We start from the raw sequence: 27,037 nt of genomic DNA, 5'->3' as shown, positions 1-27,037 counted from the left end.
AAAACAGTCGAGGCACACCATCAAAAAGTGGAAGGGAAACTCACGCCAAGGTGCCAGGTCTAACACGTGTCCCCTCCAGCTGAAATGTGGGGAGAACTACCCTTGCCCAGGGGGTTCCTCGTCACTAAGGCGGAAATACCTGGACAGACCGTCAGCGTTGGCGTGATCTGTACCAGGACGGTGTTCCACCGTAAAGTCCATACCCTGTAGGGAGATGGACCACCTCAACAGCTTCGGGTTTTCACCCCTCATTTGCATCAACCATCTGAGGGGCCTGTGGTCCGTCTGAACCCGGAAGTGAGACCCAAACAAGTAGGGTCTTAGCTTCTTCAGCGCCCAGACCACAGCAAATGCTTCTCGCTCAATTGCACTCCACCTACTTTCCCGTGGAAGTAACCTCCTACTGATGAAGGCTACGGGTTGGTCCCAGCCCTCCTCAGTCATCTGTGAGAGAACAGCCCCTACACCATGCTCTGAAGCGTCTGTCTGGACTAGGAATTCCCTGGAGAAGTCAGGGGCCAAGAGCACGGGCGCCGTGCACATGGCAGTCTTCAGGGTGTCGAAAGCTTTCTGACAGGTGTCAGTCCAAATCACGTTCCTGGGCTGCTTCTTCGAAGTCAGCTCTGTCAAGGGGGCAACGATCGTTCCATAGCCCTTGACAAACCTCCTGTAGTACCCAGTGAGCCCCAGGAAGGCCCTCACTGCGGTCTGCGTCTTGGGGGGTTCCCAAGCCAGGATGGTCTCAATTTTGGGTTGCAAGGGTGCCACCTTGCCACTCCCCACCTGGTGTCCCAAGTACACCACGGAACCCTGCCCGATCTGGCACTTGCTTGCCTTGATCGTGAGGCCTGCTCGGCGCAGAGCCATCAACACTTCCCAGAGGTGGCGCAGGTGTTCGGGCCAGGTGGCGCTGAACACCGCGATGTCATCCAGGTAGGCGGCACTGAACGCATCCAGCCCAACCAGTACCTGGTTGACCAACCTCTGAAAGGTGGCAGGGGCATTCTTCATCCCAAATGGCATGACTCGGAACTGGAAGTGCCCATCTGGTGTAGAGAATGCTGACCTCTCTTTGGCCCCATCGGTCAAGGCGATCTGCCAGTACCCAGACGTTAAATCAAACGTACTGAGGAACCGGGCAGCCCCCAGCCGATCTATGAGCTCATCAGCTCTGGGGATGGGGTGCGCGTCAGTCTTCGTGACTGAATTGAGTCCTCTGTAGTCCACACAGAACCGGAGTTCAGGTGTGGCTCCCGGCGCAGCAGCCTTTGGGACCAAGACCACGGGGCTGGACCAAGGACTGCTGGAGGACTCAACCACCCCTAGCGCAAGCATTTTGGAGACCTCCTCCTTAATGCAAGCTCTGACCCTGTCAGTTACCCTGTAAGCCTTGTGCTTCACAGGTAAGCTGTCTCCTGTGTCCACATCATGGACGCACCAATCTGTGACACCAGGAACCAGGGAGAATCGGTCGGAAAACTGTCCCAGCAAGTGGCGGCAGTCTTCCTGTTGTTCGGGCGTCAGGGTGGGTGAGAGGTTAACCCCATCCACTGACCCATCTTTCTCAGAGGCCACTAAGAGGTCAGGAAGAGGCTCGGTCTCCTCTTCCATTCCATCATCAGTGGCCAGCAGCATGCCCACTTCGGTCCTCTCTAAGTGGGGCTTAAGGCGGTTAACATGTAGGACCCTCAAAGGGTTCCTGGGAGTCTGCATGTCCACCAAGTAGGTGATAGGACTTTTGCGCTCCACAACCTCAAATGGACCTGTCCACTTATCCTGAAGTGCACACGGCTCCACTGGGGCCAAGACCCACACCTTTTGTCCAGGTTGAAGCTCTACCAGAGTGGCATTCCGGTCGTACCACCGCTTCATCTCCTCCTGGCTGGCTTCCAGATTTGCCTCAGCAAGTTGCCTGAAACGCCGAGTCTGGTTTCGGAAGGCCAGCATGTAACTATATACATTCTGGGGAGGTTTCCTGGGAGATTGCTCCCAGCCTTCCTTTACCAAACTCAGAGGTCCTCTTACCGGGTGACCATACAGAAGCTCAAAGGGGCTGAATCCTAGAGACTTCTGTGGCACCTCTCGGTAAGCGAAGAGCAGGCATGGCAAGAGGACGTCCCACTTATGCCTCATTGGACCGTCCAGGCCCATGATCATGCCTTTGAGGGTTCGGTTGAATCTCTCAACCAACCCATTTCCTTGGGGATGGTAAGGAGTGGTGAACTTGTACGTTACCCCACACTCCTTCCACAGGGATTTCATATATGTGGATATGAAATTGGTCCCCCTGTCGCTCACCACCTCTAGAGGGAATCCCACTCGGGAGAAAATTCCCATCAGTGCCCGTCCCACCACGGGGGCCGTCACTGTCCTCAGAGGGATGGCTTCAGGGTACCGGGTGGCATGGTCCACCAAGACCAGGATGAACCTGTTGCCCAGGGCTGTCTTGGGATCCAGAGGCCCCACAATATCAATACCCACTCGTTGGAATGGCGTACCGACCACAGGGAAAGGTTGCAGGGGAGCCTTGTGCTTCCCTCCGCTCTTACCACTTGCCTGGCAAGTCTGACAGGTTCTGCAGTAGGAATCGGAATTCTTATGCATTTGGGGCCAGTAAAAGTGGGTGACAAGCCTGTCATAGGTCTTGTCCATCCCCAAATGTCCTGCTAACGGCACATCATGAGCCAGCCCCAGTAGGAAGGTTCTGAACTTCTGGGGTACCACCAGCACACGGGCTGACCCAGGTTCAGCAGCCTTAGGCTCGGAATACAGGAGGTCACTCTCCCAGTACACGTAGTGTGTTTTGGCCTGAACACCATTGGCCTGGTCTGCAGCCTGTTGCCGCATACCCATGAGAGAAGGGCATTCTTTCTGCTCCCTGCAGAATTCCTCCCTGGAGGGACCTCCTTCTTGCTGCCAATGGGTCAGCTCAGGCAGATCTCCCAGTTCGGCAATCTGTTCCCCGGTAGGCTCCAGAGCATCCCCCTCAGGGTCTACTTCCTCCTGGGCCGTGGGAACTTCGGGGGCCGGTTTCCCGCGCCTCCTGCGCCTTCTCCCTAAGGCCGGTTCCTGGACCTCTCCCTCAGGCTCCAGGGCCCTCTCAACACCCCTACTGGCTGCCATGGACCGGGTGGTCGCGCACGCCCAGTCGGGTAGACCCACCATCCTCAGATGCGTGGTCTTCTCCACCTTTTCCCAAGGGGAACTCTCCAGGTCGTTCCCTAGCAGACAATCTACAGGCATGTCAGTTCTCACAGCGACTTGTAGAGTACCAGAGACCTCCCCCCACTCAAAGGGAACTTGAGCCATTGGACAACGACTCTCTACGTTGTCAGCATTGACAACCCTACAGTAGGCATTGGGTACAATCTGCTCTTGAGACACCAGGTGTTGCCTCACCGAGGTCACGCTGGCTCCTGTATCTCTAAGAGCCTCCACCTTCTTTCCATTGATGGTCACCACCTGCCCATATTTCTTAGTGTTAGAGGGCAGGTAGGTTACAGGGACCATCTCACTGTCTCCTAGCGAGACTAGGGTCATCTGCCCGGGACCCCCACCCTCCTGGACTGCTACTTCCTCCCCAAAGTTAACACTAGCTACTTGCCGGGGTGGAGCACCAGTGGGTGCGGTCTTACCAAACAGGCGACACTTAGGATCAGAGGCAATGTGACCCGGATCGCCACACTTATAACAATTGAAGGGCCCCTTTGGAACAGGTCTACCTGTCGGGGCCCCGTTCTGCTGCGGGGTTGGGGGAGGCTGAGAACCCTTCTGCTGGTTCCCTTGGGAATTACTTTGGGGGCCTTTTTGGAACCCCTTCTGTTTACCCTTGTCCCCCCCACTCTTCTGCTGGGGACCCTGCCCACCTTTGGCGGAGTCTCCCACTTGACCCTTGTGGACCCTGGTGCTGAGCCAGCGGTCCGCCTCCTCAGCAAGCTTCCTCGGGTTGGACAGCTTGCTATCTATCAGGTGCTGGCGTAGCTCAGGAAAACATTGACTGGACAAGTGCTCCCATGCAATTAAATCAAGCAGCCCTTGATAATCATTCACTTTGCTACCCTTCACCCAACCATCCAGCGCTCTGCAGAAAAAGGTCACATATTCCACATACGTACTCTCAGGGATCTTCTTGGTCTCCCTGAACCTCTGTCGATATAGCTCCGGAGTTAACCCATACCTGGTCATTAAAGCTTCCTTCATATGGGGGTATGAGGTTTGGACTTCTAAGGGCAAATCTAACAGTGTGTCCCGCCCTTCAGCAAGGAACCTTCCCCACAACCCCGCTCCCCAGTCTTTCTCAGGGACCCGGTGTGAGGACATGGCCACCTCGTAGGCCCTAAACCACTGCCCTATGTCATCCTTTCTGAAATACTCCTTTACTACATCTTTGGGGATGTACACCTTGGACTCTACCTGCGCTGGTGGAGTGCTGCCACCAGAAGGAGCGGTGTCCAAACTTTTCGCCTTCAGCTCCAACTCCTTCAATCTGATATCATGATCCATTTGGCGTTGTTGTGCCTCCAGGGCCAACTTCTGCTTTTCCATTTCCATTTGTCCTGCCAACTTTGCCATCTCCATTGCATGCGCCCTGTCTGCTGCCCTGTCTGCCAGCTCCTCTGGCGACCGGACTCTGCTGGGCTCCTCAAGGTTGTCGGGTGGAACGATGTCCCCCGCATTCCGTAGGTCTCGTGACTCCTTCTAGGCTCTCAACGCCTTGGTGTACTGGGGCTTCCTCTTGCATCCAGCATGGGGGACTCTGAATTGTACACTGTAGCCTTTCAATTGCTCCATCGTGTAGCCTTCCAGTCTCTCCCAATCCACCTCATCGATTCCAGAAATCACAGAGAGTGCTCTCCCAGCGGAGTGTGAGCCAGGCATGGTCGCAGTAATGGCAGATGTCTCAACAAAGTTCAGAAAATGAAAACCTGTGGCTGCGTTACTTGGTCTGCTCTCACTATCTGGTGATTAATAATTCACTGTATGCAAATTACAAGTGCAAATCCGAAATCCCAACCGCTGCCACCAATGTTAGAGTCGGGGATCTCTGGTTGGCGCAAGGTTGCCCTTGTGTCAAGCAGGAACCCTCTCCTCCACGTCAGGGCGCAGGATAACCCCTCGCGAATGACCCTTGCTCACCCTCTAGGTGCGTGGCGTGAGCAGCCAAGGCGATTCCTCAGGCGTTGTTGGTTAAGCACTTACAGTTGTACACACAGTAAATACATTAATCCCCCCAGAAACGGACACCAGACTTGGATATATATAAAAATACGTTCCTTTATGTAAAAATAAGGTATATATATCTCAACAGTCTTTATCACAAGACCAATAACGTTTTCGCTAGGCCACCAGGTTATACTGCAGGCAAATGTTCTGGGTTCGTAGTTTCAAATGGATACTTTGTAGTCTCTTTACTTGTAGTTCCAGTACTCACAGAGATCGGTTCCTGCGAACGGGGAAATAAGGCGTTGCGGGCCCCGAGCCCGATACTGGAACTTCTTTCGTGATGTGGAGAGTCGGCACAGGTCGGTGCGACTCTCAGCTTGGAAGTGTTCTTGGGTCCTCAATCAGCAGGTGTGGGCACGTAGGCAGGCGCGGCCAGCGACCCTGTAGCACGGCGGTGCAGGAGGGTCTCCACAGCGGGGGCGGCGCGGCCTGAGATGTCCGGGGATAGCGAAGCGGGGTCACAGGGCACAGTCAGTGCAGCTGGATGACCCGGCGTAGATCACAGTCGTCGGACGGCTTCCGGCAGGAGGGGTGATAGCGCGTTCAGCGCACTCCAATGGCAGGCGGTGACAGGGATGCAGGCGGCCTGGCCCGGGGACAGAGAGCGGCTCGGGACGGAGCGGGGCTCTCACGGGATTGAGGCAGGCGAGCTTCTGAGTGTCACGGCCCTAGGAGGGGCGATGAGGGGCGCAGTCTCTTTTCCAGCGGGATGCACACACGGCTCGAATTGGAGGACGAGCAAGAAGCACAAAGAACCCACTGTTCCTGGGGTTCAGTTCAGGGGGCAAGCTCAGATCAAGCCCTTGGAGAATGTTCAAGCACAAAGTAGCAAAGTCTTTTCAGTAAGTCTCTTCCTCTCCTCTCTCAGCAAGGCAAGCAGCAGGCCAGCTCCTCCGGCGTCTTCTTCTCCTTCTAGTCGGGCAGAGGTTCTTTGTGGTAAACAGGATTCTGATTTCTTAGGAGCCAGGCTCCTACTTTTATACACCAATTCTTTTGTTCTTTAGCGCCAGGGGGCCTAGGCCTGGCTCAGTCCAGTTCTGGAGCACTCTGTTATGGTGACTCTGCTCTTTCCTTTCAGCAGCAGGGCAGAGACATCAGCCGCCCCACAGGGGGTGGCGCCGGCTTTGTGGTGGCAGAGCACAGGTCTATTCAAGAGTCAAGGTGTACTCCTCCCACCCATCCAGGTGTAATCTCTCTACCCACCACCTGGCAGCCAACCTGTCTCTGGGGATTCCCCAACCCTGCTCCTTACTGTTGCCAGGCAGAACACATACACACAGCAGAGGCGGACTGAGATGGTCAGGTCAGTAAATACTAACTTTCTAAAAGTAGTATTTACAAACCCAGGATATTAAAATAAACTTGACTACAAGAAGTATCTTATCATCCTGAGTTCAGGCATACCAAACTTGACACTCTACCATGCTCTCTGAGTCCACTGGGGTCACAGCGTTGGCGGGATCCCAGCAGCCCATTCTGGCCTATGGAGAGCAGGTAGCCCTCAATAGTGAAAAACGACAAGGGCTGTAATTCACTACTAAGACATGCCACACACATCAGGGCATGTCCTACCTTATGCCTACAATGCACCCTGCCCTCGGGCCTACCAGAGGGGTGGCTAATATGTAGGTAAGGGAAGGTTTAGGGACTGGCAAGTGGGGGCACTTGCGCAGCCAGCGCGACGGTCCCGGACCGCGCACAGGGTCGGCGGTGGCAGACCCTAGACACACTTTACAAGGCCGCTTCCATGGGTGGCGCAACCAGCGCTGCAAGCCCACCAGCAGCATTGGCATTCACAAGCCCTGGCACCCCTGGTGCACTTTACTGGGGACTGACAGTGAATCCAATAAACCAATCGGGAACATCAATTACAGGTACACTTTACTTAGGGAGCACTTGCACTGCGGCACGGATTAGCCGTGGCGCAGTGCCCTGAGCGGACAACACCAGCAAAACAGTCGAGGCACACCATCAAAAAGTGGAAGGGAAACTCACGCCAAGGTGCCAGGTCTAACAGCACCCAATACTTTTCAATGAGGATCTTCCGGGCGGTAAAGAGGCTGCAGGCGTGACATTGGAGGTTGCAGGATGAAGACTAACAATAGCAGAGGTAGGTTGGGATGTAGAGGGTCGTAGGGGCACCACCTGTTCAGCTTACCAAGGCCCAGGAGTTTCGGGTGCAGGTGTGCCTTTCGGCGTCAGTCTTCTTACTGAAGCCAGTTGCAGTTGGGAGGAGCCTTTGGATTCACACTGCAGGTGCCATCGTGGAGGGCAGGAGAGGTCAGCTAACGCTGGACACGAGGTCAGGTTCGCCTGGGCGACATCACTGCACAGGCGAGCCACTCAGACTCTGGCCGTGGGCGTTGGGTGCAGTGTGGACAGGGGACTCAGACCTATCTGGATCCAGAGTCTTTGGAGTCGGTTTCTTGTGGACAGGTCTGTTGCCCACTGGAGATTCAAGTCTTTTTCGAAGGCAGCAGTCCTCCCAGGGTTTTCAGAGGTCGTAGGGTTGTCAAATCTGGAGACAGGCTGGTAGGGCGGGTCCAAGGCAGTTGTCATCTTCTGGCTAGTACTGTAGGGTATCTTCTCTCCCCTTAGGTCGTTGCAGATCTCAATGCCCGGTCTGGGGGAGCCACCTTTAATTCAAAATGTAGGAGGCGTTTGAAGGGAGTAACAGGTAGGGCCAATGGGCCCTTTACCTTAGGTGACTACACCCTGTATTATTCCACTCTGTTACGGGAGGGGGCAAAGACCTAGCCTGATTGGAGGGGTCCTTCCATCTTCAAGATGGCGGGGACTGAAAATTGTGCTTCACCTCGCTTTCCCCAACTTAGGGGTGGGGTTGGCAGAGGTGGGCACAGCTCCTATCTTTTTAAATATCCTGCCGGTTTTCCCACCCAAGTGGGGGTGTAAATCAGGGGCTGCCATCTGCTGCTAGTAGCATAGGCTGGGGGTCGTATTACAAAGGTGGCAGGCCTTTTAAGCTTCCCTCTTCGAGCACTGGCCCATCCTGGGGGAGGATCCATGACACCTCTACCCAGGCTGTGCATTGTTTCTGGTCCCAGAGAGCAGGGGCTCTCTACCCAGGGGTCCAGAAACATGTCTAGTGTTGGCTTGCTGTCTACAGCTGGTCAGAGACCAGACCAGGGTTGGTAGGGATTCAGGGGGACCTCTGCGGTGCCCTCTGGGTACATGCTACAATAAATCCCACACTGGCATCATTGTGGATTTATTGAAAAGAGTAGTTTGGTACCAAACACTCCCGTATTCATTGAAGCTTTCATGGTGCTGTGGAACTTGAGTTGTCGAGTTCCCAGCCCATGTAATCTATGGCATCACTGGCACTTACAATATTAAGAAATGGTGTCAAATATTGTAGGGGCATATCTGCTCATGCAGATATGCCCTCACCTGGAGTATAGTGCACCCTGTTTTAGGACTGTGAGGCCCCTAGAGGGGTGAAGTAACTATTCTGTCAGGCAGTGCTAGCTGGCATGGAACCCAGGCTGGGTGCCCTGTCAACTTTGTTGTTTTCTACGTTACAGGGGCATGCAGGCTGCAAGGGCAGTAGTATTGTCCCAGTGAGGAGGTCCCAAGGGACCCTCTTCAGCTTTCAGGCCCTAGGTACCCAGGTTACCATTTATTAAGGAATTGCAGGTGGCAGAAGCACCGCTTGAGGGGTTGGTTTAGGGAAGGAGCACTGGCACAGGGGACCTGGTTGGCAGGGACCCTGTGCAATACATTTGAAACCACATCAAAACCAGGCAAAAAATGGGGGGCTAACCATGCAAAAGAAGCACTTTCTCACAGGGTTTCAGTCATCATAGGCATCATAGAATGGCCACATTGTATGATTCTAAAGTTGTCAGTTGAAATGCGAGCGCTGGAGATTGAAGCTGCTCTCATGGTTCGTGCCGTTTAGAAATAAAGATCTTTTATTACCTTGGACATATACTGCAGTGTTTTGGAGATCTTAATACTGGTGACGAGTGCCAGAGGAGACGGGCATTTCTTGGCACATATCTATATATGTGAAGAGGATTAGGGCAGACTACCCCAGCGTTTGTGTAGAACTGTACAGGACATTTATACAAGCTGCATGGACGTTTTTGGAGACCGTGGGCTCAAGAGAGTAACATTAGGAGGAATATTTATTTATAAATTGAATTTATTAAGCGCGACAGCTACCCCTGAGGGTTTCCCGGCGCTAAGAGACAGATCGACAACATTAGGCAGAAGATTTAGAGATCGAAGATCCAGGTCTTCGCCGCTCTGCGAAATCGCATGTGACAGTTTTCCATCCGTAGGGCCAGCGGAAGTGAATTCCACAGCCTGGGTCCTAAGTTCGCAAAGGAAATACCGCCCATTTTGGTAAGTTTGAACTTAGGTACATTAAAGAGATGATGGGATGAAGAACGGAGAGCCCGAGTAGGAAGACAAGGGCCTGAAGGTAGAGGGGTGCTGATCGGCTTTTGATCTTATGCATAAAGCTCAAAGCTTTAAATTTTATCCGGTTTTCAACACGAAGCCAACGCAGCTCTCTAAGGCGTTCTGTAATGTGGTCACGTTTATGACAGCCACAGAGAAGCCGAGCTGCAGCATTTTGTACCAGCTGAAGGCGCCGTGTGACGGCCTTTGGGGACCCCAGATAGAGCACGTTGCCGTAATCCAATCTGGAGGTCACCAAGGCATTCACAACAGATCTCTGGGTGTTTTTGGGGAGCATCCAGAGGATTTTACGCAGCCATCGTAGAATGGTGAAACAGGTGGCTGTGACTCTGTTGACCTGATCTTTCATGGATAGTCCCCTGTCAATAATTACACCCAGATTACGCACTTGTTTAGATGGAGTTGGAAGGGGACCCATGGTAGTGGGCTAGTGACTCAGGTTCCAGAGATCAGGTTTGTTGCCAAAAATCAGGACCTCCGTCTTTCCGCCGTTTAACTTGAGTAAGTTGTTGTTCATCCATTTAGATATTTTGCTGAGTCCAGTTTGCAACGGAGAGAGAGTTGTGGGACAAGTTTGAGACAATGATAAAACAATTTGTAAGTCGTCGGCATAAGAATAAAGATTTAATCCAGAACATTGTGCAACATAAGCCAAAGGTGTGACATATAAATTAAAAAGAAGAGGGCTAAGGATAGACCCTTGGGGTACCCCATGGGGGGGAGGGGTAACTCTTAGAGGACGATGACTTGGAAAAAATTTGAAAAGTGCGGTCAGACAGGAAGGATGCGAGCCAATCCAATGCTTTGTTTCCAATGCCAATGGCAGCGAGGGATTTGAGAAGGATACTGTGTAACACAGTATCAAAAGCTGCGCTGAGATCGAGTAAGATCAGCGCAATTGTTTCTCCTCGATCCAAGAGCAGACGCAGGTTGTCCGTAACGCCCAGTAGGGTCGTCTCCGTAGAGAAACCGGGGCGAAATCCCGATTGGGAAGGATGTAACAGGTTGTTGTCTATTACAAATTTTGAAAGATGGGCATGGATGTGACGTTCCAGAATTTTTGAAAATGCCGGTAGTAAAGAAATGGGACGGTAATTGGCGGATATTTTGGGGTCGGCTAGTGGCTTCTTCAAAAGCGGGGTGACTATGGCATGTTTCCAACAGCTAGGAACAATAGCAGTATCCAGTGAGTTGTTTAGCATTTTGCAGATGGTGGCTAAATGCGAAGAGTTCAGAGAGCGTAAAATCGGGGCGGGCAAAGGGTCCAGCGGGGATCCTGACTTGATTTTGCTCAATGTTTCTGAAAGAGTTATCGGGCAGAGATCAGGCCAAGGTGAAGGTGACCCAGAGGAGTTTATGGCCACGTTACTAGTCTGAGGGGAAATGGAGGAAACTTGGGTTTTGCTTTGAGCGAGAATGTCCTGATGTATGTTTGTAATTTTGGAAATAAAGTACTGGGCAAGCTCATCGCATTTCGTGTTGGACAGTTGAGGAGGTGTTGCCGTGGTCTGTGAACCAGCGAGCTCTTTCACCACGTTGAATAGGGTTTTTGATTTGTTTATTGCTTCATTTATGGATTTGTTGACGTGGATGGCTCTGGTTGTAGCACACACCTTATGATAAAATTTCAGCTCAGTTTTATAAGTGGTACTCGATGTAAGTGAGTAGTCTTTCCTCCATAAGCGTTCTAATTTCTTACATTTTGATTTGTGCAGACGGAGCGTCTCATTGTACCAAGGCGCGGGGGCTTTGTGAATAATACCTTTCTTGTGGGTAGTGGGAAGACAGGTATTTAAGGCTTCCGAGAGCCAGTCGTTAGCAGCACTGGCCAACCCATCCATATCATTGGACGCAAATATATTTCCTGGCTTAAGATCAGATAGAATTTTGTTGAAAGCAGCAGGGTCGAATTTTTTCCAATCCCTTTTCTGTGAGTAGGGATCAGGTTTGTAAGTGGGTGTGTTCACATAGTTTGTGACGGTAAATTTGATTAAAAATGATCAGACCAGATGATTGGCACCGCCGCGGAACCCTTTACATGAATACTGTTGGAGAAAATTGGGTCTAAGAGGTGACCGCATTTATGAGTGGAGCCCTTGTTGGATAAGCTGAGGTTCATGGAAGCAAGGTCTGCAATAAGATTGCAGGCCAAATTGTCATTTTGATCGTCCAGATGAACGTTCAGATCGCCAATGACTAAGAAGTTGCTAGATGTAGGTAAGGCCGAGGCTATGAATTCAGAGAGCTGTAACTGCCAGGCGTTGCCAAGACCTGGAGGGCGATACACTAGTAGACCTGAAAGAGTGATTTTGGGTTGGAGAGCCAGCTTAAAAAACGCTGCCTCACAGCCGTATAACGGAACAGGATCCAGATGGCATTTGTAGGTATTTTTAAAGATTATTGCTACACCACCACCAATTTTCTTGGGGCGATCATGCCTTACAATCGCATATTGAGCAGGAAGAGCTTCTGCAATATCTGGTCCGGAACTATCACGGAGCCATGTCTCTGTAACGAAGAGTGCGTCAGGAGATTCATCCGTGAGGAGATCGAAAATCTCACGTTTGTGTTTGGGTAGGGAACGGCAGTTCAAGCTGAGGAAGGAGTAGCTTGAAGGAGAGTGGGTTACTGCTCGGGAAGCTAGACTACGACAACGTTGTGGGGTCTCCAGATGGAAGGAGCAGTGGGGGCAGCATAGTGGGAATTGATCTAGCATATTAAGAGTAGCTGTTGGATGTTTCAATTTAGAACTAAGAGCGAGGATCTGATCAGCATCATAGCACAAAAGAGGGCATACCGTTTGACCAGGGGGTATCGCCCCTGGGCCCGGAAGGGCGCGGACGGGCGCAGACGGGCTTGCCTTAGGCGCGCCTACGGGGAAAGCACATTATTTGTAGGAAGGAAAGTAAGGGAGGGGCGTGACCTGTTGGAGGGGGGCGTGGCCAGCGGCCTCTGGAGAAAGGTGGCGTTGATGTTGTGGCACCGCTGCAGCTATACAATCAGCTGCGCGGGAATGCCAGGACCTTATAAGTTTAATGTGCAAGTGCCCAGGAAGGGGAGGTGAGTGAATAAAATACAATCAGTTATCACAGTTTTAAAAGAAATACGAATTTCGCTATCTCCCGGCTTCCGCCTCAGGAGTTCAGTTTGCCTCTGTTTCGGTATGAATAGTCAACATACCGGCGGTTTATGGTGCTCGTGTGTGAAATGCAGTGTGCGCGTGGTACTCTGCTAACGGAGCTGTTCATGTGCAAGTACGCACATTCGTTGACGCGTACCACGTTCTCTGAACAAGCCCATTTCTCTGTAGAAAACTGCACAGAACAATGCTAGAGTAGCTATTTTAGAGGATTGGAGAATTCCTGGTGTATTTATATGGAAACTGTGATGTTCCACTATCTCTACCAACTCAGGTTTCTGTGGCAGCAGCATTGTTTTAAAGAGTGGAATTCATCACGAGGATAGGGGTTTCTGCAATTACACCCACTACTCTTGTGTGAAGGATACGATGGTGATTGGCACACCTTGTTTCACTGATAATCACAAGGTTGTGGTCACAACTTTTTGGAAGAAGAAACTTGCAGTGGTTGGCACACCTTGCTCTGCCATTCGTTCACTGCAAGGTTGCAGTCACCATTTGAGGGAGAAGAACTCCACAGTGATTGGCACGCCTTATTGTAATGGACGATCGCAAGTTGTTTGACTGCATGGTGGTAAGCATTGGGAAGTGAAGTTGCTTCAATTATCATTAAACCACCAGTGGGTTGAGGTGGTGATACACCTGTGGTTTGGGTGTCCACTACCATGTAGAGCATTATCTTTTGCATGGTACTTTTACACATTTTGTGGCATCCTCTTGTGTTTTGTAGTTAAACTGTTGTACCCTCACCACGGCTTTGACGAACATGCCTTCTCCCCCCTCTTTTTCTATTGGATAAAGGTGAACCGATAATACCATGGAAAAGGTGGAAGAACCGGTTTGATTCATATCTAGTGGCTATTGGAGGAGACAAGTTCTCAGTGGCCAGGAAACAAGCAGTTTTGCTCCTCAATTTGGGAGTGGAGGGACGTAATATTTATGATGGTCTGGAAACCATTACCACAGGCAATGCAGAGGGTGATGCTGATGATGTTTTTGATATGTCAGATCAAATGTTAGAAACGTTTTTAAAGCAAGGATTAATGTGGTGTTGGAGCATCATAAGTTTTTTCCAAGACACGGGAAGGATTAAAGTGTTAGAATTTATATAGCTTGTTTACGAACCCTGATGCACACTTGTGAATTCGATCCTTGACGGACTCTCTTATCAGAGATCAATTGGTAAGGTGTACATACAATATGAGGGTCTAAGAAAAAATGTTGGTTACAAAACCAGATCTATGGAAAGCTATTGCAATTGTAGAGGGTGTAGAAAGTACCAACACATGGGTACACAAGATGCGGGCAGTGCCCTCACATTTGTGGGGTGATGTGAAAGACCCTGGTCTGTGTGAGATAATAGGTGAAGTTGGTGTGAAAGCCAAACAGGAAGATGAAAAATCTAAAAGTGGCTTAAAACAGAACAGCAACAGTAAAGATGGTAGGTTTTTCAAAATGAAGTGTTGTCGCTATGGAACCCTGGCCATTCTGCGTACAGTACTTGATATTATGCCAGGAATTTGGTGTGCAGTAGATGCAGTAGGAAGGGCCATTATGCTTGGGTGTGCAAAGGTGAGAGAATTGGGTGGTGAATTGTCAGGTGTAGAGGCGGATCAGACTTTTTCCTATCAGCTGAATCAGTGAAAGTGCTTTGCAAGAGAGTGAGTGGAAGTCTTCAAGAGAGGCAGATAATGTTGCGAGGGAACTCATGGAGTTCATAGTCGAGGGTTGGCTGGATTACAAAGCTCTTTCGGAGGACTTGAAGGGGTATTGGTATGTGAGGAATTAACTCAGTTGGACTAGGGGTGAGTTATACAGGGCCAACAAGATAATTTTGCACACAGTGATTAGAGAGAAGATCGTCAATCTAGCACATGAAGGCCATCTGGGAAGGAACTTGGCCTGTGGAAATTTAGCTTGTAACTGAAGATTATCTGCGCCATCTTGCCTCTCCCCAGCGCCACGCACAGCGAACGCACGGCCGCCATTTTAGGCACCCCACTCTCTCCCCCGCTCATTGTCGATCGCCAGCGCGTTCCCCTGGCGCTGCAAGCATCCCCCGCGCGCCGGCCACCCCCGCTCTCTCATACGCGGGCCATAAACCCTCTCCTTCTGCGCAACCCTGCCATGGAACCACATCCTACGCCTGACCGACATCCCATACATGGTCATGCATCTCTTTTGATAACCCCCTTCCTCTGCGCCCCATTGTCCGAATCGATCCCAGGCCATCACCTAGCCCTGCGGATGCAGTTTATTGCCCCTACTGTAATGGAAACACCCCACATCAAAGGGATTACAGTAGATCAAAGCCCCTACTCCCTGAGACCCGGCCGGTCGCACACACCCCCGGGAATTGGCGGAATGTCCAGCTGTGTGATAGCCATCTCCTACTGTGGATGGGGTGGGGACTTCCACTGTAGATATGTGTGGGAACGGGCTCGAAGTGGGGATTCCGAGGATGTTCTTTCATGTTCCAAAACAATCTCAAGAATGTGCCATGTATGATAAACCTGCAATAAAGTCATAAACCTGTGTATAAGAGGCCAGGCCTCAGAGATGCAGTTAGAGCACCTCGTGACGATACCTTGCTGTCTGATCTGATGTGTTCTGCTCCGACGGAATAAAAACGTTGTTTCCTGCCTTCCAGTCTCCGGCGCCTGCCTCTTTCATTGGTAAATTATCGAATGGTATGAGAGGCGATTACCGCCGGGCAATACTTGAAGGGTTATCGACTGAAATTGCCGCTACCATTTAACAGGCCAGGGTGAGGGATTGGTATTGTTGACCTGGTTTGGATAGCCAGGTAGAAGGGGTTGTGAAGGAGTGTGATTCTTATGCGAGGAATGATAAGAGAAAGATAGTTTTAAAAGTTCTGCTCTCTCCGGTTGAAGTACCTATGGAGCCATGGAAAAAACTACCAGTACAAGTATGACTCATTCCCTGGTATACCAATGTTGGTAATTCTGGTAGTGTGTTAGAATCCATGAGTGGATGCATGATAATGCCCACGCTCCACTCATGGCACGCCTTCCTGCTGCAGAGTACTGAAAAATAAGATTAGCGCTGCCTTACAATACTCTAGATTTATCAAGCCACTCACGGCCACGCAAGGTGGCCCTGTGTGGCTTGATAAATCTCAATTCGGTTTTTTGTCATCCTTGCATCCCCTTGTGTGGCACAAGGGTGATGCAAAACCTTGATTAATATGGGCCACAGTTTAGTAGCAAGTCTTAACTGATATTAGCTATATTGCCAATGCTTTAACAGTTACACATACAAAGGACTGTCCTTTTCGTTTTCAGGCATTTGCAAGCTTCTATTGCTCAGCATTCATCACTTTATATTGATTTGATCTGTTGGTGTGCTCCTTCTTTCCTTGCTAGTACTCCAAACCCAGTGCTGGTTTCAATACAACAGTTTTTCATGTACTGCAGCGTCACACCATTAGGAGGGGCATGTTGTTGTCTATGCTTCCCTGGGGAACTCCTTTATGAATTCCAAAAAAGTCTGAAATTTACTCCAAAAGTAGGTGGAAACATATGGACGTCCTTGCAGACCAGATGTGAAAACTATTTTTTCCTAGGAAAGAAAATGTCCCACCTAAATGGATATTATTAGAACTTGGCATGTAATTAAACAGATTTTTCATATTTTATGACCTCATAACAACATTAAGGCAAACACAGAAAAGTCTTATTATTCATGTTCTGCTCCATGCAGATTACAAAAACATTTAAAAAAAACACAAAAAGCTTAACAGAATTTATTTGTAGACATAACCGTTAATATGAACTAACAAGTATATTCCCTAGCTGTAATAAATGTTTATAATACTGGCATTATCTGAAAAATAATATAACAAATATTTGATGTAATAATATAATCCTACACTAACAAGGGCTTACATGCATGGCTCTAATTGCTTTATACTGAGAAGGAAGGATCCTTGCTCACAAAAGATGGTAGCTCAGTTATCAAATCGTATGTCTCTACAACAATCCTATATCTCAATGACAAAAGTGAAACCTAAATAAAATTATTTAGATCAATTCATATTTCTTGCTCCCACTTTTTCCTAAGTGCTTGAGATCTGAATATGTCTTACAGTTACATTGATAAACACAGTATTTTCATTCAATTCTATGTGGATTTAAGGAAGTTGGACTGTGCAGCACATAGTGTTTTCTTTACATTTACATATTTTGCTGTACAAATGCTGATGGCAAAAAAATGACTGTAATGAACATTTCTTAACGTGTGAGCATTGAAAGTGATCATGAAGTACCCTGTCAATAACCAGAGACTGCAACAGTGTAGTCAGCTTCACAAAAGTGTTGATCAAAGGAATCTTTTAAACCTAAAAAGTTGGAAGGGCATGTCACTAGTATAAACACAATTTCAACTTTACATCTAATTCACAATAAATGTTGAACAATGATAACATCTTTGATGCTAGACAATTCATGTCTTTGTACAGCTTTTTAAATAGATTGATGTAAAAGCATGTATATTAGCACACATCGACTCCTCTGTCCATGCTACAAAGAGTTAACATCAGAACGTACAAAACAAGATAGTGAAATATACTCATAAAATAGATTCTGTGCTCACTCTTTCATGATCACCAGATCACATTTCAAGCTGAAAGGCACTGAGGGCCAAGGGTATATAGCCCAGGGCTTTCTTTATTGCATGGCTATACGCTTGGTTTTCACTGCCTATCACACTGAAAGGAGGAAGAGCAGGGGCAAGCAATTTCACTATAGTCTTATAGCCTGCTGCAGAGGGATATACTGGTTGTTAAAGGCCCGAACCAGAATACAGGCCTGAGCTGTAGGCAAGGGGCTATTCAAAGGAAGAGGACCGTTAGCAACCGGTATAGCCAGAGGCAGAAGGGCTATAAGGCTTTTAGAACATTTACCCACTAAGGGTAGAATGTTCTAAATTAAAAAGGGAAAACATAAAGACAAACATTAGAATGTTAGAACTCCGGGCTTATACCAGCCATTATAAGCCTTGATTCAACTTTCCTTCACCTTTTACAGAGCTTTGGTTCGCACTCAATTTTCCTAGTCAAAACACTTAGAAAAGGGGGTTACCAGCCCTCAATACATGATAATCGAAACTCTTACAGCATAACAGGCCTGCAATTTTTAAGATTTGGCCTTTGAGGAAACGTCAGCCCATCTCTATGCCCATTACTGATGTTTTTTGGCATGTTTCATAAACTTTCAGATTCGGTCTCATTGGTAAACATTTGAAGGTGGTCCACCACGAACATCGAGTACAGAGGCCACAGAGAATGCAGTTTTCTAACCATGGGTTTTTTCGACTCACTTTGTAAAGACCGAATCAATGCATTATCTCTGATGAATGTAAGGGCTGTGGATGGTATGTGTTGCGAAACCGATAACACTACATCGATGCCCATTTCCAAAAGGCAGAATACAACTTGTTGTTTTCCTCCATGTTGTACACAAAATCAAGCCTGCTCTACACTAGACTACTTTGTTACCTGAATTGACTATAGAGATTGTGAATAGTGGCCAAATGATCCTTGTTGTCCCAAACAAGGAATCTTCTATTCAAAGCTGGATTCTGTTTCCTGTACCCAAAATCATGCTATCTCAGACAAATTAAGCTCTGTCCTCTTGTCGGTCCCCAGGTTTTGCTTACAGACCAGCTAATTCGCTTGGCAGCACAGTTATGCTGAATGACCAACCACCATCTCACTTTCTTTGCTTCAGAAAGTGGTTCCCATTCATTCAAATGCTGTTTTTTAGCCGTATTCTTGCTAAAGCATTTTTCTTTCCCACTTTCTATTGGTAGTGCCAACATTTCAGGACTGAGTATGCAGATATAAGTTGCTGTAGCGAGCAGTTAGGAGTATTAATATTGTTAATATTGTTAATTGGTAAATAACATTGTTTTAAGGCATAGAGTATCCAAAACTGTTCATTTTTTTTGGGGGGGGGGGGGTGGTATGTATGTATTGGTCAAAGACTTTCTTTGAAAGACCCATTAATTGAATCATAAACATTGCTCTAATGTAAAGAAAAGTAACTTGTACCTGGAAATACCAGGATTAGACCCTGAAAAGAGGCCCTCCAATAAGCTATTCCTAGCTTTAATTCCAGCCTATGAAAACCCCACACTTAGGCTTATTAGGCAGTTAATGTATTCTGTTGTCACCTCCTCACGCAGTATGGAAAACCACATTTACTAAAGGGTCTCTACCACACACCTGTGGCTTTCACCAGACCACATTTCTCAATGTGAGTTCTGTGACGGGATCCTAATAACCTAAAACTACTATAGGAAATGTAGTTAATGCCCACTTTTTACAGGCTTCGTTCATGGAGCTCCAGTCTCCTACATTGACAATGCCACAGCGCCACGAGTGTCAATATTGTCAATGGTATTACACTACGGGGTATGTCGCAGCCACAGTCAGTTAAAGATGTAAATAACGTTTGATAGCTGCAAAACCTAGACTGAGCACATGTACAAGACCAAAAATATGAATTGTATTGTAGTGTACTAATATTTATATAACGCTTTCCATACCGTGTGCAAGGCCCAAAACACTTTTTGTACTGATTGCAATACATATATAGCAAGTGCGGCTCTTCCTTGACCTGTAGAACTGGGCTTAAAGAGAACTACTCTTGCTTTGCATTTTAATTAAGTGAATAATTCAGTAACCTACACATTTTTAGGTTTTCAATAGCTTTCCTCCTATTTCCAGTTTTAATCTATTTGATATGAAATTCCTTATTCTTAAACAATTTATTGAAGGTCTTTCATGCGCCAACCGTTTTCATAGTTGCCTTATTCAAATTGTGCACTTTAAGTTGGATCGACCTTTAATGTGTTAGCGCCTGCCAGTGCTGCTTCCTCAAAGGGTTAAGCTAGCCAATGAGCCTTTACAAAACGAGCCCAACTCACTACAGCTTCTTGGTCGAGTTGCGCTATCTGTAATGACTGAATGACCTCCTCTTATTCAAACACTTTTATTTGGCAGCAAGCACTTTACTTGAGAGCCCAGTGGCACTAATTGTTTATGCCATGCTTCTGTTTTTATCAGCGCTAACACACAACACAAAGAAAACTGTCCAAAATGGCAGCAACACTGATTCAAGCTTACCTCACACTTAACAGGAACACTGTGACTAGCAACTCACTCACAATGAACAGGTACAGCTTGGGGAGCCCCCTCCCCAAACACAACTTAGAAAGTAGATCAGGATTTTGCCATTTTCTCTCTGTCAACCTATATACGTTTTTACTTTAGTAGTAAATTTTGTTCCTTCTCTCAGCATTAAGTTGGCCATTGCTTTTAGGTTTCCTAATTTCCGAGGTCTCTTATTTGTTTGAAGGGTGTGGTTATTAGTGGTTATCCAATGAGTTGAATGTCATACCGTTTCCTTCTGGTATATACCATCTGAGAAACGTGTAAGGTGTGAGAACATGCACATATAAAAAATATTGCTGCAATGTGTAGTATGCTGTAGAGCAAGGTACACAATGTAATGTGCTTTTAAGAACAAATACAGCATGTATGAGTTATTATGGGACACTATTCCTGTATTAAATTAGTAGGTTTGGGACTGAGCTGAATACCATATTTCCTCATACTTTTGCAAACTCAAACAACAAAATTCGAATCATGCAATTCGATATCTGTTAAGATTGCTTCAGTGAATTTATACCTGGGGAACACTTTCATTAAAATCATGCTGCCATGTAAATCACATTTCAGCAGATGCATCTTATCTTATATTTCGTTATACTGTCGATTTTTCTAGTCTTTGTCTAGGCAGACATTTTACCAGAAAGTTTGCTACAAGGGCAATCAGGCAGCATGAGAAGAGCTTTCAGTCAATAATGCACGCTGTTGGTATCAAAGTCAATAAGGAAAGATGAGGGTGGCATCAATTATTCAGAAAAGGGGTCTCCAATGAAAAGTGCTTCTGTTGTGGTGAATAAGTGGCTCCTAGCGGATCTCGTCCTCAGTATTTTAAGTGCACTATAGCCTATGGAACTTGTAATACGGCGTACAGGATAGCCTCATGTTTTGATGCAATATCCCTTCCGACAAACTCTGACTAAGCCCCAAAATGTGGTCACCTGAGTTACCTTTACATCACATGAAAAATGTGCTGGGAAAGCAAGCAAAACAATGTTTTATCCTCTTTAAGTTGAAACTTTGATCTTTGGCCTAAACACTAATTACATCTCTTCTAAAATTGGCACTTCTGCAAGACTAAAGCCACAAGGATATGAATTTACCTCTTTGCACTGATTTCAGGGCAAGGGCAGGTAATGCATATATTACCAGCGAGTAACTCATAGCAACCTCATCCAGAATATCTGTCCTTCAGAAACCTTTGCTAGATCTGAAAGTCACCACACTTGCCACCATCATGTCCCTCTCCTACTTAATCAATCCAGCCCGAAGGATTACAACGTTTCAGCGAATTCCGTTATTTCCCTTGGCTTTCAATCAATCAATCAATCAATCACTGCATTTGTAAAACGCGCTACATACCTGAGAGGGTCTCAAGACGCTGGGGAGGGGGGGTGCTACTGGTCGAAGAGCCAGGTCTTGAGGAGTCTTCTGAAGGCCAGCAGGTCCTGGGTCTGTCGTAGGATGGTGGGGAGAGTGTTCCAGGGCTTGGCGGCGAGGTAGGAGAAGGATCTGCCGCCGGCGGTGGTTTTTCGGATTCGAGGGACTGTGGCGAGGGCGAGGTTGGCTGAGCGGAGGCTTCGGGTGGGGGTGTGGAAGCTGAGTCGGTTGTTGAGGTAGGTGGGTCCGGTGTTGTGCAGTGCTTTGTGTGCGTGGATCAGGAGCTTGAAGGTGATCCTTTTGTTGACGGGGAGCCAGTGCAGGCCTCTCAGGTGGAGTGTGATGTGGCTGTGGCGGGGGACATCGAGGATGAGTCGGGCCGAGGCGTTCTGGAAGCGTTGGAGTCGTCTCAGGAGTTTTTTTGTAGTTCCTGAGTAGAGGGCGTTCCTGTAGTCGAGTCTGTTGGTGATGAGGGCCTTCAAATGTGAGGTCTCATCAAAAAAGCTTACGCAGCGTGAACCCATATAAATATAAGTAAAGAAAAAGGATTGGGCAACAGTTAATCTCTTGGAGGGACAATTTTCTTTTTATTCTCAGCTATAATTCTTTTTCCAACAAGTTTCTTATGTTAGAAGTTTACGTTTGTAACAAGGATTTTTTTAATTAGATGTTTCCATCAATATCCCTACACATTGAAATACTAGTGTTATCTACGTTGTTTAATGCACAATGTGCTGTTAAATAGAGGAACCCTCACAAGGCCAAAATTGCCATTTCTTAAATATTCCTCAAAACCTGAATGACTTAATGCTTTCTGGAAAATTTTCATAGCATTAGACAGGCATTTCCGGAGATGGGTTAAAGGGACCTTGACCAGGGCTACAATTGAATGCCTACATTCAGTAACCAATAAGTAAAAGAAGTGGCAGCTTACAAAGGCTTCTAACGTTTATACATAAGCATTTACAATTTTGTGAAAATGTATTTTATTTTTTAATAGGCGAACATTTGGATTTTAAAACTGCTTTTGTCTTAAAAGCCATCATTTGGCTCCTGTTTTGTAGTTTCCATAGAAGTTATGCACCGTGATTTTTTACTGATGCTCAAACGTCAAAGAAAGTTATTGCGCATATTTTCTGACTTGGGGCCTGATTCCGATCTTGGCGGATGGGATACTCCATCACAAATGTGAGGGATATCCTGTCCGCTGTATTACAAGCTCCATAGGATATAATGGAATTGTAATACGGCAGATGGGATATCCGTCACATTTGTAACGGAGTATCCCATCCGCCAAGATCATAATCAGGCCCCTAGTTTTTCAATAAATCTAAATCTTTGGTCATGTTGAAGAAAAAGACTGCCACAAAATACATAAACGTTAAGAAAAACAAATAAAACACCTATAGTTAGCTGATAAAATTACAACAAAGCAAGAGGAAAATCCACGACAAGGAAATGACCTCTACAACAATACTTCTTAACTTTTGTCAAAACAATGGTTGTGATTTGCCTCTACACAGGAGTTTTATTTATTGCTCATGCTGACCCATCTTTCAGTGAGTGGCATCTATCATCCTAGTAATGTGTATTTAGCATGGGAACCCCCTCTATGATGTACAAAAGGACAACTATGCGGCGTGATATAACCTATAAATATATTCTGAATTATTTAGCACAAATTGAGTGTTTTTGTTACTCGTCCCTTTCCTATTAGTATCGATCTAAAGGGGAATGGGAAGTGAGACCTCTGTGACGAATGGCTCTACAGATTGCACAAATCTAGTTAAGTCGGAAAAAACAGATTCAGAAATCTCTGACCAGTTGAGTCTTGTGATCTCTTTTCAGTGCCCTGAATCCTGCTGAGTTTAATTGTATAAACGTGGCTACTTGGAACAGGATGTAAATTAATGCAGAAGTGTGTGCTTGCGGTTACTTTCTGCATCTGCATTTTGTTAAAGGCAAAGGTGCACTGGCCCTCAGACATCAGCAAGGTGTTTCTGGCCCACCATTCAGACACTGAGCCAGACCACTGGAGCTCTTCTAACAAAGAGCCTTATTAGAAGCCCCATGTGACCCATTTTTGTCACTCTTACATACTATATTTTCATAATGATCTTGTGCTTTAAGGCTTAGTGAAGCTGTTCCAAGAACGACTTCATTAAACATCACCTTTCAGGCTTGACTCTAGTTGCTAACGTACTGCTCTGCACTTAGATTATTTTAGGTTTCCACCTTTCAGTAACATGGTAGAATTTACAAGATATGTATATTTTGATATCACAAGTGTTAGCTTACCTCATTAACGCCACAGGAAAATTTTGATTTCTCTGGAACTTTCAACAATGTAACCTCTACGTCACACAAAGTCTTGTTGACGAGAATAGCTTAATGAATTTTAGTGAAGCTGAAAACCTACCTTTGAAAGCTGGCATGAGAGATCACAGATGGAATTAACAATATCATTGATTATACTGCATGGCTAATCTTTATGAGATCAGAACAACAACAAGCCAACAGCATTCAATGTTAACATGTAAAGTAGATGAAGGCTTAGAATCAAACTTTGAAGATGAAAACCCAGAAAAATATGTACAGTTGATATGTAAAATAGGGAATGAGAGGTGGTACCAGACATTTGAGTTAGTGTTATAAACTCAGCTTGACCAATATTGATTTCTCCTGAAGGGCTGAAAAATAACTGGACACATGCATTTAATGTGATGAAGTAAAAGCATTTGAGAAGCAGGTTAACTTAAACTACAAAACGATTCACAGGACCTGTTTCTGCATGCACAAATGTCAGTAAACTGTGCCTGTTTGAACACATTTCAAAACCTAATAATGCAGAAGGGATAGAATAATTGGGGTCTGTGCTTTCTTCCTGGAATTCAAATTGAGAGAGGCTGGTCAATGAAATTGGATAAGTTTGGTATGTCATTCCACTTGAGTATACTGTATGCAGGAAATTTCTCTACATGTTTTTTGCAACATTTCATGTTGAAGCCTAGGTGTCAGTAATGAAAAAGCACGTTTGTGATCTACTCTGTTGCTAAGTTGAACTTTAACAGAGTTCAGAATAATACATACTGGTACTTCAAACTGGCTAAACTGTCCTGCTGATCCCATCTCTAATTGTCCTTCAGAAGCAAAGATATAATATCCTGGACTTCCATTACAAAGAAGATCTGGAATGTTGTATTTGTGGAGTACCTTTTGATGTATACAGGTCTTCCCTAACTAACGTTCCATTAATTCATGAACCTTTTTATGTGCACTCCATTGCTTACTCAGCAGCTTCTTTAGGATGGGTAGGTTTTGTACGATAAATAACAAGATGATGAGGGTAAAATAGTATCAATTCAGGACACGTATCAGGTGTCTCTTACATGAGTTCTTAACTACGTCTGAGGGTGAGCAGTTGAAATGTTTTCCTACAATTACTACATTTTAATGATTTTTCTTCCATGTAACCTTAGATGATGTCCTGTTAGTGTTGTTGATCGGGTGAAACACTTCCCACATTCAAAGCACGAGAATGGCTTCTCACCTGTGTGTGTTCTCTGGTGCGTGATGAGATCAGGTGACCTGAGGAAACGTTTCCCGCAGTCTTTACAAACAAATGGCCTCTCTCCAGTGTGAGTTCGCTTGTGCATTTGCAGATTGATTTCTCGGCAAAAACTCTTTCCGCATTCACAGATGTACGGTTTCTCCCCAGTGTGCACTTGCTGGTGGATGATTAGTTTTGACAAATGACAGAAGCTTTTGTCACACAGGGAGCATTGGAATGCTCTCTCAACCCTGTGTACCTGTCGATGTGGAATTAAGGTTGATAACCTTCCAAAGCTTTTCCCGCATTCATGACATGTGTAAGGTTTTTCACCTGTGTGCACTCGCCGGTGCTCTGAAAGATCTGATGATCGACAAAAGGTTTTATCACATTCCTTGCATGAATAAGGTTTTTCTCCAGTGTGTGTGCGCATATGAATAACTAAACTTGATGATCGAGCAAAGTCCTTCCCACAGACACTACATTTATAAGGCTTATCTCCTGAATGCACACGCTGGTGAGAGACTAAATGTGAGGAATGCCTGAAACACTTTCCACACTGCGTGCATGAATAAGGCTTCTCTCCAGTATGTATTCTACGATGAGTGCACAAGGATGATGACCTATTGAATTTTCTCCCACAATAATTACATGTATATACTTTCTCTCCTGTGTGTGTTACTTGGTGTGTGTGCCGGTGTGAAGAACGTCTGAAACTTTTCCCGCATTCATTGCATTTAAAGGGTTTCTCACCAGTGTGTATTCGCTTATGCGCTATGAGAAGGGCTGGTCTAATGAAACTCTTTCCACACTCACCACAGGAAAATGGCCTTTCTCCAGTGTGTGTTCGTTTGTGGTAAAGTAAATGTGAGGAATGACCAAATCGTTTTCCACATTCGTTACATGAATATGGCTTCTCTCCAGTGTGCACTTGCATGTGCGAGTTCAAATGCGATGATACTTTGAAACTCTTGCTGCATACACCACAAACAAATGGTCTCTCTCCTGTGTGAATTCTTTGATGTCTGTAAAAGTTTGATGACAGATTGAAACTTTTCCCACATTCATTACAACCATACATCTTTCCATCTTTGTTAACTATACGGTGAGTGATTATTTCCGAGGAAGGTATGTTACTCTCCTCAAAATCATCATGCAGTTTCTCAGAAGAGTGGGTTCTTTCATGCTCAATAAGACTTGAGTTCTCATTAAAGCTTTTCCCACATTCATTACATGAGTTTGTTTCAGTTTCCTGTGTCGATTGCGTTTCAACTGACTCTGGAGAATCAATAAAATCTCTTTCATACTGACTGAATGCATCCGAACCATATCTTACTGGGCTTTTTTTCACTCTTGGTGACTTTTTTATTGTTGTGCTGATTTCTCTGTGATCTGAATACTCTCCTTTATCATCCTTCAAAAATATCTTTGAGACTTCCTTTAGCTTCTTGTTAGATGATTTTTTCACCTGTCCAGTTTCTGTGGGATTGAAAAAGAACTCACATATTAATACACAAAGTTAAGATTAACATTTGTACTTAATAATGGATCACATTAAGCTTTGTCCTGCATTCTGTTTTAGTTTTAGCACATCACAACTTATTAGAGAGGAACTCTTCAAAGACAAATTATTTACCAGTTACCTGATTAGCTCATATTTAAATACTTTAGTATATTACAACATTCTGCCTCCTGTTAGGAGGGGCCAAAAGGAAGTTTGTTGGTTTTTCACTCTAAAACCAGTTACGGGGTTGTAATTACCCAGGGAAATAAGCTTGGATGCTGATAAAAACCCCATTCGGTGGCTAATAGATGACCTCTGTTAGAGTATTTTACCCTACACAAGGGTAGAAGAGGATCAGGTTTCTATGTGACTGCAATACTCTTTCAAGAAACTGCAAGCAGTCATTTCATGTGGATGCACTGGGAAACACTAAAGTTATGGTCTGTCTGGAAGGATTCAGTAAGGTAACGCAGCAGGTTGTTATTCACTGTAAACATCTAAGCATAACCTGTGGGTCTCTGATTAAAATCTAAATAGGGCAGACTGAGCCTTTCATCTACAAGGGAGGTCCATGCAATATCTAACCCAAGTTGGATGATG

General features: G+C 46.3%; 1 protein-coding gene across 1 annotated transcript in view; it reads right to left on the bottom strand.

Annotated features, from left to right (window-relative positions):
• The window catches only part of LOC146775739 (uncharacterized), a 395,171-nt gene that overhangs the window by 296,548 nt on the left and 71,586 nt on the right, over positions 1-27,037 (bottom strand). Inside the window, exons 3-5 of the mRNA XM_085637049.1 lie at positions 24,828-26,412; positions 11,711-11,879; positions 10,520-11,600 (exon numbers count right to left, since the gene is read on the bottom strand). Of these exons, the coding sequence (XP_085493175.1) occupies positions 10,520-11,600; positions 11,711-11,879; positions 24,828-26,412 (2,835 nt within the window). The remainder of the gene's footprint in view (positions 1-10,519; positions 11,601-11,710; positions 11,880-24,827; positions 26,413-27,037) is intronic.

This window comes from Triturus cristatus, chromosome 12, assembly GCF_964204655.1.
Source record: "Triturus cristatus chromosome 12, aTriCri1.1, whole genome shotgun sequence".
NCBI lineage: Eukaryota > Metazoa > Chordata > Amphibia > Caudata > Salamandridae > Triturus > Triturus cristatus.
The sequence above is the reverse complement of the archived record's forward strand: the minus strand, read 5'-3'. Positions and strand labels throughout refer to the sequence as shown.